The sequence below is a fragment of the Lycium barbarum genome, chromosome 3 (genome assembly GCF_019175385.1).
Source record: "Lycium barbarum isolate Lr01 chromosome 3, ASM1917538v2, whole genome shotgun sequence".
In the NCBI taxonomy this organism is placed as follows: domain Eukaryota; kingdom Viridiplantae; phylum Streptophyta; class Magnoliopsida; order Solanales; family Solanaceae; genus Lycium; species Lycium barbarum.
The window spans coordinates 144,935,993-144,949,230 of record NC_083339.1 but is presented as its reverse complement, the minus strand read 5'-3'; the positions used below and the strand labels follow the sequence as shown (position 1 = coordinate 144,949,230).

General features: G+C 37.9%; 1 protein-coding gene and 1 long non-coding RNA gene across 2 annotated transcripts; one reads left to right on the top strand and one right to left on the bottom strand.

Annotated features, from left to right (window-relative positions):
* Positions 1-5,714: 5,714 nt before the first annotated feature.
* LOC132633325 (uncharacterized) lies at positions 5,715-9,079 on the top strand. Its single transcript, XR_009579626.1, has 3 exons — positions 5,715-6,828; positions 7,403-7,599; positions 8,512-9,079. It is a non-coding gene; the product is annotated as an uncharacterized LOC132633325 (long non-coding RNA).
* On the bottom strand, positions 8,209-12,125 carry LOC132633324 (protein DUF642 L-GALACTONO-1,4-LACTONE-RESPONSIVE GENE 2-like). The gene is made up of 3 exons (XM_060349649.1): positions 11,980-12,125; positions 9,109-9,624; positions 8,209-8,994 (listed from the first exon to the last, which is right to left on the bottom strand). The coding sequence occupies exons 1-3, from the start codon at positions 12,053-12,055 to the stop codon at positions 8,468-8,470; spliced, it is 1,119 nt and encodes a 372-aa protein (XP_060205632.1). The 5' UTR covers positions 12,056-12,125; the 3' UTR covers positions 8,209-8,467.
* Positions 12,126-13,238: the final 1,113 nt, after the last annotated feature.

Genomic DNA, 13,238 nt, shown 5'->3' with positions numbered 1-13,238 from the left:
GATGTAAAGCCCGTTGGCTGATAATTGATAGGATGCCGCCAATGTAATAAATTCAAAGAGAGAATTTTTTGCGTGGATTGTCCTACGTACGGAATGGTCTTTAACTTTTTCCCCTCAAATCGCTGGTCTTCAATTTTTGCTCCTGCTTAATGAAAATTTGTGGGCCAAAGCATCCTTATTTGCTGGTCTACAAAATCAGTGATTTTGGGTTCGATTTCTAGCAGAGTCGAAAAGAATCGCCTTTTCGAGCAAAGTTACATAGTAATTTTACCTTGTTCGGCATAAGTTCTGTAGTGATAAAGTTATCTGCCATAAGTTTAGTAGCGATGAAGTTATCTGCCATAAGTTGTGTAGTAAAGAATTCGCTCAGCATAAGTTTATGAAATATTGCGGTATAATATCTTTGTAGGATTTTATATTATTTGGTAGCATATTTGTAGGGAGATAATTACCATATATTAGTTAGTTTCCTTGTTTCACTAGGATCTCAGTTTCCTTGTTTCACTAGGGTTCAAGATTGTATCCTATATATATTCTCTCTTGGTGAATGAATGGGACAAGTCAAGATTCTATAGTTTCTACATGGTATCAGGCCACACGTTTTTTTTCTTCTCTTCATCATAAATTTCCATGGCCGGTGACGACGTCCCTCCTCCACCACCACCCAAAATTGAGTCTAATTCTCCCTATTTTCTCGGTCCTCAAGACCGACCCGGGGACTATATCACGCCTACTCGTTTCAAGGGCGACAATTTTGATGAATGGGCAGCCGACATACAAACGGCGTTGGAGGCACGACGTAAATTTGAGTTCTTGGACGGCACTATCACTAAACCGCAGCCTCCTTGTACAAAGTCCGATTGGACTGCAATTAACGCAATGTTAATCTCTTGGATCACAAATACCATTGATGTTGATGTCAAATCTTCCTTGTCAAAATTTAGGGAGGTCAAACCCTTTTGGGATCACCTTAAAAAGAGGTTCGCGCAGACTAATGGACCACGAGTTCAACAGCTTCGGTCTTCCCTGGTTAAATGTGAACAGACCAAAACCATGTCAGTGTCCGTATATTACGGAAAATTACATGCTCTATGACAAGAATTGGATCATCATGAGCCCCTGATTTCTTGTACTTGTTGCTCCGGTTGTACGGCAGGTCGTTTACATGAGGTTCGTCGTGAGCAATTTAAACTTCATGATTTTCTGATAGGTTTGTATTCCGAGTATTACTCTTCGTTACGGACTAATATATTGTCTCAAGATCCGTTACCAAGTCTTGATAGGGCTTATCAGCTTGTGATTCAAGAGGAGCGTGTTCGTACGGCCAAACAAGAATCCGAGACACAGGCGACCGAGGCTCTTGGATTTGCGGTTCGTGCTACTGCAGGACGGGGTCGTGGTTCTGCAGATCGTCCTTTGTGCTCACTTTGCAAGAAGGTAGGACATGTGACTGAAAAGTGTTGGTCGCTTTTGGTGTGCTCTCATTGCAAGAAGCGTGGTCATGATGTTAGTAAGTGTTATGACATCGTGGGTTATCCCAAAGGTTGGACTGAAAAGAATGGAAGGCTGTCTTCCGCTGGTCAAGGTCGTGGCTTACTGCGTGCAACTGCCACGCTTTCACCCGTGGCAAATTGTGTAACAACCTCATCAAATAACGCTGCCGTCGGTCAGCACTTTACTTCCGATCAATGGAAGGCTATTATGGGATTTTTTGGTAATACTACAATTCCCGAAAATCGCTTGAATGGTAAGTTTGATGTTTTTTCTTGAATGGTAAGTTGCTTCCTCATGTCAGTGGTGATAAGAGTAGTTTAGCGAAGGATTGTGAAGTGTGTTTACGTGCTAAGCATCCTAGAGACAAATTTCCTTTAAGTGATAATAATGCATCTAGAATATTTGAGAAAATACATTGTGATTTGTGGGGCCCATATCACCATGTTTTGTCGTGTGGAGCTCGTTATTTTTTAACAATTGTTGATGATTTTTCCCGAGCTGTTTGGATTTACTTGTTGGTTGATAAAACAGAAGTGTTTCCTATGTTTATGGCTTTTGTTGCTATGGTTGATCGATAATTTAATCAAACAATTAAAGTTGTACAGAGTGATAATGGTACCGAATTTAATTGTTTGATCGATTATTTTTCCGCCACTGGTATTTTGTTTCAAACATCTTGCGTGGGTACTCCGCAACAGAATGAGAGGGTAGAGAGGAAGCATAAACATGTGTTGAATGTTGCGAGGGCTCTAAGATTTCAGGCCAATTTGCCTATTTTTTTCTGGGGTGAATGTGTTCTTGCTGCATCTCATCTCATAAATCGTACCCCCACACCCAAATTGGAAAATAAAACACTTTTTGAAATTTTATTCAATAAACCTCCTTCTTTTGATACTATTCGTACTTTTGGGTGTTTGTGCTTTGCTCATAATAAAAAAACTCAGGGTGACAAATTTGCTAGTCGGAGCAGAAAGTGTTTGTTTGTGGGATATCCATTTGGTAAGAAGGGGTGACGGTTGTTTGATCTTGATACGAAGGAATTTTTTGTCTCTCGTGATGTAAAGTTTGTGGAGGATGTGTTTCCTTTTGCTTGTCCGGAAGATGTTAATATTTCGTCTAGTTTTTTTTTTATGAGGGTGCTGAAATTGATCGTGATTTTATGGTGTACGGGGATGAATTATGGGGCGAAGTTGATAGTTCGGAGGCTGCCGAGCAGCAACCGCAAACCACTGCCCAACCAGCGCCTGCTGGCAGCCAGGCCGAGCTGCAGCCAACGGCCACTGTCCAGCCCGCTGGGAACCCAGCGCCCGCTGGCAGCGAGGCTGAGCGGCTGCCAACAGCCACTGCACAGCCCGCTGGGAACCCAGCACCCGCTGGCAGCGAGGGGGGGCAGCAACACCATACCCCAGTCACGAATGTGGAAGGTGGCTTGGGGCGTGGTTTTCGGAAGAAATTTCCCTCTGTTGTGCTTCGTGATAATGTGACACACTCAGTTTTTGCTAATAGTCTGTCTCCTACAACTCCTGTTAACAATCAATCCGCAGGTACTCCCTATCCTTTGGCACACTATATTAATTGTGACAATTTTTCTGTAAATTATCGTAAGTTTCTTGCAGCTATTATTTCGGATAAGGATCCTAAGACCTTCAAAGAAGCCATGAAACACGAAGGTTGGAGACATTCAATGAAAGAAGAGATACGTGCATGGGAAGACAATGGTACATGGACTTTTAAACATCTTCCTCCGGGTAATAAAGCACTTGGTAATCAATGGGTGTACAACACCAAGTTTTTGTCAAATGGAGATGTGGAACGGCTCAAATCGCGCTTGGTTGTGTTGGGAAATCATCAACAAGCGGAGATTGACTACAATGAAACTTTTGCTCCGGTCGCCAAGATGACTACTGTTCGAGCCTTCCTAGCCATTGCAGCATCCAAAAATTGGGAACTTCACCAAATAGATGTTCATAATGCCTTTTTACATGGTGACCTTGATGAGGAGGTGTATATGAAGCTCCCTCCCGGGTTTGAAAGTCCAGATCCTACGTTGGTGTGTCGTTTGCGCAAATCGCTGTATGGGTTGAAACAGGCCCCTAGATGTTGGTTTGCAAAATTGGTGACTGCCTTGAAAGGGTACGGTTTCCTTCAATCTTATTCTGATTATTCTCTTTTTACATTTACTAGAGGGAATATTCAGATTAATATCTTGGTTTATGTTGATGACCTTATTATTTCTGGGAATGATTCCGCTGCACTTGCAACTTTCAAAGCCTATTTGAGTGATTGTTTCAAAATGAAAGACCTTGGGTCTCTCAAATATTTTTTGGGTATTGAAGTAGCTTGTAGTTCATCAGGGTTGTTTTTGTGTCAACGCAAGTATATTCTTGATATTATCTCTGAAGCAGGATTGTTAGGTGCAAAGCCAAGTGGGTTCCCTATTGAGCAAAATCATAAACTTGGCCTTGCAAATGGAGATTTGTTGTCGGATCCGGAGGTCTACCGTAGATTAGTCGGGCGTTTGATTTATTTGGGGGTCACTCGACCGGACTTGGCATATTCTGTTCATATTTTGTCTCAATTCATTCAAGAACCCCGGATTGAACATTGGGAAACGGCCTTATGAATGGTCAGTTATTTGAAAGGCACACCAGGACAGGGTATTTTGTTACGTGCCGACAGTGAGTTGACTTTGCAGGGATGGTGTGATTCTGATTGGGCGGCTTGTCCGCTTACTCGTCGTTCGTTGACAGGTTGGCTAGTATTTCTAGGCCAATCTCTCATCTCTTGGAAGACAAAGAAGCATCACACAGTTTCTAGATCTTCTGTAGAGGCTGAATATAGGTCCATGGCTGCGGTCACCTGTGAGTTGAAGTGGCTGAGAGGTCTGTTGTTGAGTTTAGGTATACAACATCCCAAGGCGATCAAATTGTTTTGTGATAGTCAGTCTGCTTTGCACATTGCAAAAAATCCGGTTTTCCATGAACGAACAAAGCACATTGAGGTAGATTGTCACTTTGTTCGTGATGCAATTAATGAAGGGTTTGATTTCTCCGTCACACGTTTCGACATCTTCACAATTGGCAGACATTTTTACCAAAGCTCTTGGCAAAACTCAGTTTGACCTCTTGCTTTCCAAGTTGGTCATTTTTTATTCCCATGCTCCAACTTGAGGGGGGGTATTGCGGTATAATATCTTTGTAGGATTTTATATTATTTGGTAGCATATTTGTAGGGAGATAATTACCATATATTAGTTAGTTTTCTTGTTTCACTAGGGTTCAAGATTGTATCCTATATATATTCTCTCTTGGTGAATGAATGGGACAAGTCAAGATTGTATAGATTCTACATGAAAACTTTGCCTTTGTCTGGCATAAATTCTGTAGAAATGAAACTATGCCGGATAACTTAATTCCTACAAAACTTATGCTGGACAAGGCAATGAAACTTTGCCTTGCAGAATTAGGTCATAGATAAGGGTGGCCGATTTTTTTTTTTTTCAATGTCAGAGTTATTTTCAATCACTTTAGGAAAAAATTAAAGACCAGTAATTTGAGGGACAAAAATTAAAGACCACCCCAAGATAGGGAGATTCGTGTGAATTTCCCAAAAAAGGACACATAACCATTGGACCAGTAGGGCAACTGGCACAATTGTCCTTATTTTGGGGTGGTCTTTAATTTTTGGCCTCAAATCACTGGTCTTTAGTTTTTGCTCTTCATCACTTTAAGTAGTAAAAAAGTGGCCTAAAATATCTCTAAAATTCTGGGTTCGAACCCTAGCAGAGTAAAAAAAAAAATCACAAAGCAAGATTTCATAGCAAATCATGTCTATTCAAGCAAAAGTTTTGACTTAAGACATAGTTTCTATGTAAAATATGCATTGTCCAGCATAATTTTGTAGAAATTAAGTTATACTACAAAATTACGCCGGAAAAGGAACTGCATAGAAATTATGCCTTAAGACATAACTTTTTCCCGAATACGCATAGTTTGCTATGAAATTTTGCTTTGCAATTTTTTTTTCTTATCTCTGCTGGTTCGAACCCGAACCTTTGATTTCATAAACTAGCGAATAAGATTACTTTGAACCACAAATTTTGATTAAATGAGAAGTAGGAACAAAAAATAACCAACCTTGAGGGCCAAAAAATTAAAGACCCGTCCATATAAAGGACAATCCGCGCAATGTTTTGGACCCAGTGTAGCAACTCGGCCCAAGATGACGGAATTGGCGGGCTATTAAAATACCCGAATCTGAAATGAGAGTCCAGGTTTCACTTAACTGTCATTCTTTGGACAAATCTAACTCGAATGTTTCGATTTTGTTATTCAATTTAGGATTTGGATGCATCAATTCTGTGGTTTTGGGAGCAGCATACAGAACCAGAGAGACGAGTTCTAGCTTTCAAACATCGTAAACTGACCCTTTCAGATTTTCTATTTATATTTTTTTCAGTGATTGTCGAAATTGCAATTTTGCAAAATTAGTTTGTTTCCATGTCTCAGTGATTTAGTTTATAATCCCTGTTGATATCTTCTTCTCATCTAAATGCATTGTTTCATTTCATTAATTTTTTCCGATCGGTGTTCGCCTTTAGTTATTTTGCTAACTAAATAATTTTGAACATGTTGAATAATAGGTTAAATGCATATTGAAGTCAGAACACTTTTTGTTAGTAGAAAATGAGATTCTCTAGTGTTAGGGAACTAATTTGTCCAATAAGGCATTGGAATGAAAGAGTATGTTGAGATGTAATTGTTGTTGTAGTAACCAGTTTTAATCAACTGTTCGTTATATTTTTCTTTTTAATGAGCGAAAAATTCTTGAGTGCCTAAAATTAGAAAAGTAACACTACATTGTTCTGGTTCAGAGTATTTTAATTTTAATGGACCTGATATAATTGCCTTTGATTACTAGTATAGTGTATACAAAGATTTTTGACCCTTTATATACGAAGCACGGAAGCAAGAGTATCTTGTTAAGAAGAGAAAGTGCTAATCTGTTGCTAATATATAGAGAGTGTAGATTCCATGCATCATTTGAAGCTGCAGGTTTGTGCTAGTTTCCGCTTAGGTAGTGACATTTTTTACCTTTACATTGGCATTGCTGCTTTGCAAATTATATTGCTAAAGAAATATATATGGCCCAACTGGATTGTTCTGTGTTTTGTAACAAACCATGAACATCCATCCATGCTTGGATCTACCGGACTTAAAAGTGTTTCAGAGCATTTGAAGTTATAGGTGCTGGAGTCGTTGGGCTCCTTAGCTTTGCAACCATTTCTTATTCAGATGAGCCCGAAGAAGATCCAGTTATCCATGCCTCACGAAGGTATTTTCAGTTTTTATGACCATGTTTCCTATGTAAATTGTGTGCTGCGATGTGGTAATTCTTGTTTGAGACTTCTGCTGTGACATTCAATTTTTATTAACTGAGATCTGGTTGAGCTAGTTCTTCAGCAATCGGTTCCTGAAATGAAAATAATGGGGTCTTTGAGCCCGTTTGGCTTAGCTTATAAGTTGTTGAAAACAGCTTATAAGCTGTTCTTATAAGCTGTTTTCAGCATTTTTAAGTGTTTGGCTGGCCAGCTTATAAGCCATTTTGTGCTTAAAATAAGCCAAAAAAAAAAAAAAAGTTAGCCTGTTTGGATAAGCTGCTTAAAAAAAGCCCATCCAAACAGGCTCTTTGTCTTTCAACAGTATTTCCCATAGACCAATATATTTGCACAAACTAAGTTTAGTTACTTTGCATAGTGCTTTAACCTTTTCCAGTCAGTCTATAGAAGAAACATTAATCTCTTGTTATAAGTTAAATGGAGCTTTGTAAGTGTGACAGTATGTCTTAAGGTCACCAAGCTTGTGGATCTCGATGTCACTAATTTCTTATTACTATCTCTTTGGTGTAGCATACATTGAGGAATGAGGAAGAAACAAAGGGCCATGGAGGCGGAAATTGAGGTGGTCGATGAGCCTAGTGATGAAGGTTAGATGTTCACGACCCGGAAAACTGAGTGATTGATTTTCACAGCTTTATGCTAATGAAGCAGCTTCTGGCTTTGATTATGGATGTACTCATCCTCCTAATCTAGGTCTTATCACTAAGGTAATCCTTACAAACTTTGGCAAAATACGTCATGCCTGACTTTTTTTGACCTTTTCGGGCTCGACATAATGGTAAAAACTGTGTTTTCGCTCTTCCTGACTAGCTATGCACGATTTTGCAGTACTTTCTGCCTCTCAGACTGTTTCTGGTTTTTGGTGTTCTTCATTTCTAGAGAATAGGGGAAGCAGTACATAGGAAAAGAGATGATATTAGTAAGAGGGGTAATTGTTCTATTAGTACATAGAAAAAATAAAAGAAGACCTTAAATTTCCCTCTCTTAGTGAATTTTGGACCACAGCGAGTGAGTTTCAGTTTCAGATGACTGAACAAATCAATAAGAAAAGAAATTGGAATTAAATTGCATTGTCGGATGAGATAATCAGAGATTATCAGACTAGAATAGCAATTTAGAATGGATAAGAGTTTAGAAAAATGTGTGTGCTCCTAGCTTAGTTTCTTAACCATACCTTGTTAAGTATGCCTGGCACTGATTTGTTTAGATTTATCTCTTCTTTGGAATCTAATACAGAGTTTGGATTACCTATTTATCAAAAAGTAAAGAAGATATAGTTTGGATTCATCTAATTAAAAATTGACAGCAAATGAGTGTATTCATGAAGGTAATTTTATTTGATATCTTGAAATTCAGTAGGTACATGTAAGATATGACACCGAAGACTAAATGATTTAAACCCTCTAATTGCTTTTGCAATATAGAAAAAGGATCGTCTCTGCTATTGTAACATTGCATGGAACAGTAACTCATTCCCTCGCATAAGCAAATGCTGTAATAAGAAAGAAAGGGAGACGCGACTTTAAGTAATAACTAATAACTTTATATTACTACCAAGTAAATGATCTATGTAATTTATGGATGGCGAACTCCGACTAATCTCACATCATCAACCACAGGACCACACAAGGAGCCAGAGTGATCATTCTTCATGTGGTAGTATGTGCTCAAGAACCTGACCCTGGTGCGCTCTGAAACTGCTTTGAACCGAAGCTTGGCCCGTTTGAATCCGCCATTACCTGTGGATTCATAGGGGACTCTCAAAGTGATCTGTCCGGCAAATGCCTCTATAAGCATAGACCCTTGGCAGGAATTGCTGGCATCTCCTACCGAAAACATGAGGTCATAAACTTTTCCTTTCTGAGTCCTCACTACTTGTGCTATTGCGCTTTCTCTTCCAGCCACAAGCTCAATGGCGCGCTTGCCCTCTGGCACGGTGAAGTGTTCAGCATCAACGTATTTTACTGCCTTGAGTGATTCGATAATCCATCCGGGCAAAGGTGAGTGATCATCCTCAATGTTTGGTGGAATTAGAACACCCCAGCTTGTGTTGGGGAAGATATATGGACCCTCTTCGAAGTTTCCGTTCTTCAACATGTTGCCTGCTTTTCATTTTATGCATTAGAATTTGAACTTTACTAACTTTTAGACACACATAGTATAAAAGTTTCACGTTGCCAACTTAAATGCACATGGACAAGAGAGAGGGAGTTTACCTTTTAGTCTATGTGGGTTTTTTAAAGCCTTGAGAGCGATGAAATCAATGAGTGGGCCACAAGCTGGGTCCTTCTCAATTGCTGGATTGTGTAACGTGATTTCAATTTCACTAGCTTGGGCCAAGAAACCCCACGAATAGGAGTCCCAACCATCACTACTATACATTGTCTGCATAGGCAGCATTCCCCAGTCATTAGGCTCAGTACTAGGCGACACCGACACATTGAGTTTCTCTTCTTGAGCACAGGTCCTAGCAAAGTTGAAAGATAGAGAGTAGAAAGTTCCCTTAGTCACATTCACGACTCTGGTCTTGATGGATGCGTCTTCCCCCAGCCTAACAGCAAAAGCTCCTTCGGGCACTGGAAGCAGCATGTCACCTTGTGTTTGGCCTGCTTTAATGTATTCTACATAGCCTGATAATTCCCAGTGGGGTATTGCGTGAGGGTCTGTCACTTTTGTGCCCTTCAATTGTGATGGTTTTGGACCTTGCTCGAAGTTGCCATTAGGCAATAATCCTGATCAACCATGAGGTAGAAAAGTTACATATATAACCAGGCTATAGTAAATAGTATAACTAATATACCTGACAATATTAATATTTTTATGCTATCAGGTTACTGAAAGCCAATTACAGTATGGTAAATGACCTATTATAGCAGGTAAAGCTACACCAATATGTAAAAAAAGCTATGCTATCAATGAATATAAGTTAAATTCTATAATCTAATATTCTTTAACATAAGTGGACCTTGCTTGAACTTGAAGGAGGATCTAAGTTAGTGAAATAGAATATGAAATCATAAGCTCCCAAGCAATTGTACTCATGCTCTGAGCCTCTGATTAACAGCATGCCTGTTGAAGCATGAGTCAGCTATGTAATAAGACAAGTTAATTTATTTTAAGTTACATTAAACCAGATGGAATGTCACTATTGTTGCTATCAGTTCATCACATGTTTGTATGTCAGTAGTCACGTGAACAAAGTAAGACCAGTGCACGGTTCTTTTGTTTTTCTCTTTTCCGTGTGCCTTTAACTTCATGTAACGTGGCTTGCATGAGGAACAAGCCAAGATTAGTAAGCTTACCAGCTACGTTTTCCGGTTTAGGGCACTAACTATCAATTATTTTATTAGAAGAAACCAGATGTGGGGTAGTAAATATGATGTGACAACTTGGTGCCGGGAGATCGGTGGCAACTGGCAAGGCTGGATCTTGCAATTAAATATAAGAGGTGACACGTGGTAAAAATCAATAGGGTAATAAAGAAACTGGATGAAATGGGTAATTACACATACAGGATATCATTTAGGATATTGTTGAGTAAGAGTTATACTTTATGGAAATTGAATTGATTGTCCTACTTATATGTTTTAAAAAAATGGAGATGTATATGTAATGCTAAAAAACGTTTATTAGTGGGACAAAGACTAATTACCTTGATGTCCTTGAAATTGATTGACACCATATGAACCAAGATTAAAACCTTAAAGAAAATCAAGTCAGTCGTTTTCGGTGGGGCTGGAAACTGTTATATGATTCAGCCCCTTGTCTTATTTGGTTCACGAAAATTCAGTAATTTATATTTGTCACGTAAATGTATTAAAATTCACTGAATCTTTATAAATATTTGATTGTGAATTTTGTTATTATTGTAAAGTTAATTTAAAATTACTGTAGGAATTCATAAATTTCAAATTTTGAATACAGTAGTAACTAGTTATTCAGCGATACACTATATTATTCCGACTCCCAAGCAGTTATAGCCCAATCGCCATAAAGATTCTTGTGCAAAACGCAGAAACTTGTGCATGAAAATAATCTCCAAAATCTTTGTTTGAAGAAACAACCACTGCATCTATCTTGCTAGCATTAATTGCCTTCTAGCTAAGTAGTAACTTGTACGTAGGACGGTCCATGAGTACTTAATTTCCTGAACTCACCACTCCCATCACCACCAATCCCAGCAGATGGGAATAAAGTTTGACATCCCAGTGATTTTCATAGTATTCTTTTATTTTTTATTTTTTTCAATATTCTTGCCTTTTTATATGTGTGTTTATCTGTTTGCGATATTCAATCATAGATCTTCTAGGAAACATATCTAAAATGAAGAAGAAAGCAAAGTTTAGATATGTCTCTGCTTTTTACAGTAAATCATAACAAGGAATTGGATTCACATATTCGATAAATTTCTCTGAATGAATGGTTTAAGGTTTTTTCTTCTATATACTACATGACTAATCATTGCCATAGAACCTAGATCATACCTAAATTCTGGTAGAAACAAATTAAATCTCCGGAGTCCAGACAAACAAAAACCAGTAAATGCAGAATTACAAGCAAGGGACAAGGAGTCAAACTTGCATGTCACAATACGTTAGAACATCGTGTTCGTGGCCGAGGCAGAAATTTATTAGGATATTCAAAACAAAAACAAAAGAAAAAAGAATATCACACGTGAGAATTAAACTTGTGACAAAAGTAATATTCGAACCCTTTCATCACCTTACTAAAATTTCCTCTTACGTTGAAGAATTCAACAGCTTTTATATGCATAGACACAATTTTTCAACAAAGGAGATTCAATTGAATCTCCCTCTTCCACCTAGCTCCGCCATTATTGACACATAACTTTTTTTAACTATCATGTTACTTAGCTTAAACTATTTATAAGAAGTAAGATTAGTTACTTGAGATGTAAGATCACAAGCAATGTACTAAAGTAAGTTAAATTACGCTACTGATATAAAAATTTATCTGTACTGTGGATGAATATAAGTTAAATCATATGCTAAATGAGTTATTACAAAAAACTGCATGCATATTTCTCAGTAGCGGAAATGAAAAAGAGAGAATGAAAAGAAACTCACCATCATCTACAGATAAAGCGACATTTATAGTGGCAAAGAGCAGCACTATATTCAGTATTGCCGTATTCATTTTCATATATTGTGGAAGAAAGGGAGAAAAAGAGAGGGATATGTTGGACGAAAATTCACAACATTTCGATTGGCTTTTATGAAATTGTGTTAGTTAAATTGCCCCTTAGATTGGTGGAATTTACGGTTACTGCCAGTGTTGCTCTTTCGTAGCTGGTCCAAGGAAGCAACAGGTTGCACGTGCACTTCCCATGCCGAGGAACAAAGACCAAAAAGAAATAAAAAAAACTATTTAAATAGAACTAATCAATATCCTTACTAATCGTAAAATGTCGGAATATATAATGTCTCGCTTCATTTATTTAAAGGGTTTTAAAGGTATTATGAAGGAATAAAGGTTTCTTTGTTTACTTAATGTTTTTTAAGTATAAATTCTTTCATTTAAGCAGAATTTACCCAATAATCTTCAATTTAAGCTGAAAGCAATCTAGGGAGATGATTTTGTGTTCAAGCATCTGGCACGTTTTGGTGGGTCAATGACAGCCATGATTTGATCTCATGCAGATGGAATATCTTGAATTAAGTGATATTATTGTTGCGTGCTCATTTTTTAATTTCCATCTTACCTTTAATTACCTAGTAATATGGAATTAGAATCAAGGGAAGGTCTTATCTGATTCTCAGCCAGAGGGCAGCTGGCCTTGCCATTTTCATTCTCCTTTTGCATCTTTCAATATATAAATAAAAAATTGTCATGCAATTGACGCTAACCCTTAACGTACTGCGATTCATTCATTGGGGGTTTTCACGCAAAAATTCTATATTTACCCCTTTCTATCGTTTTTTAATTGCAAATTTAGTTAGTAGTTCCATAAAGTTTTGGCATCTTATGCTTCTTGTTAGGGGTGTATATGGATTGGGTTGGTTTGGATTTTTTAAACACCAAACCAAACCAATTGCGTCGGGTTTTAAAATTTATACACCAAACCAAACCAATAAAATTCGAGTTTTTCAAACTCGGGTTTTCTCGGATTGTTCGGGTTGTTCGGTTTTCTCGGATTTTTCGGGTTTTTTTTTCGGAATAGTCTTGATACAAAACATATCACTTTTACTTTAAATATTTCTTTAGTCCTAGTAAGATACAATTATATAATTAAGGTGTTTCTTAAGAAAATAACACAAAATGTGAGAAGAGTGATGACATTGTATTAAAATATTCAACAAAAGCTAATATAATCGGTTAAAATAAA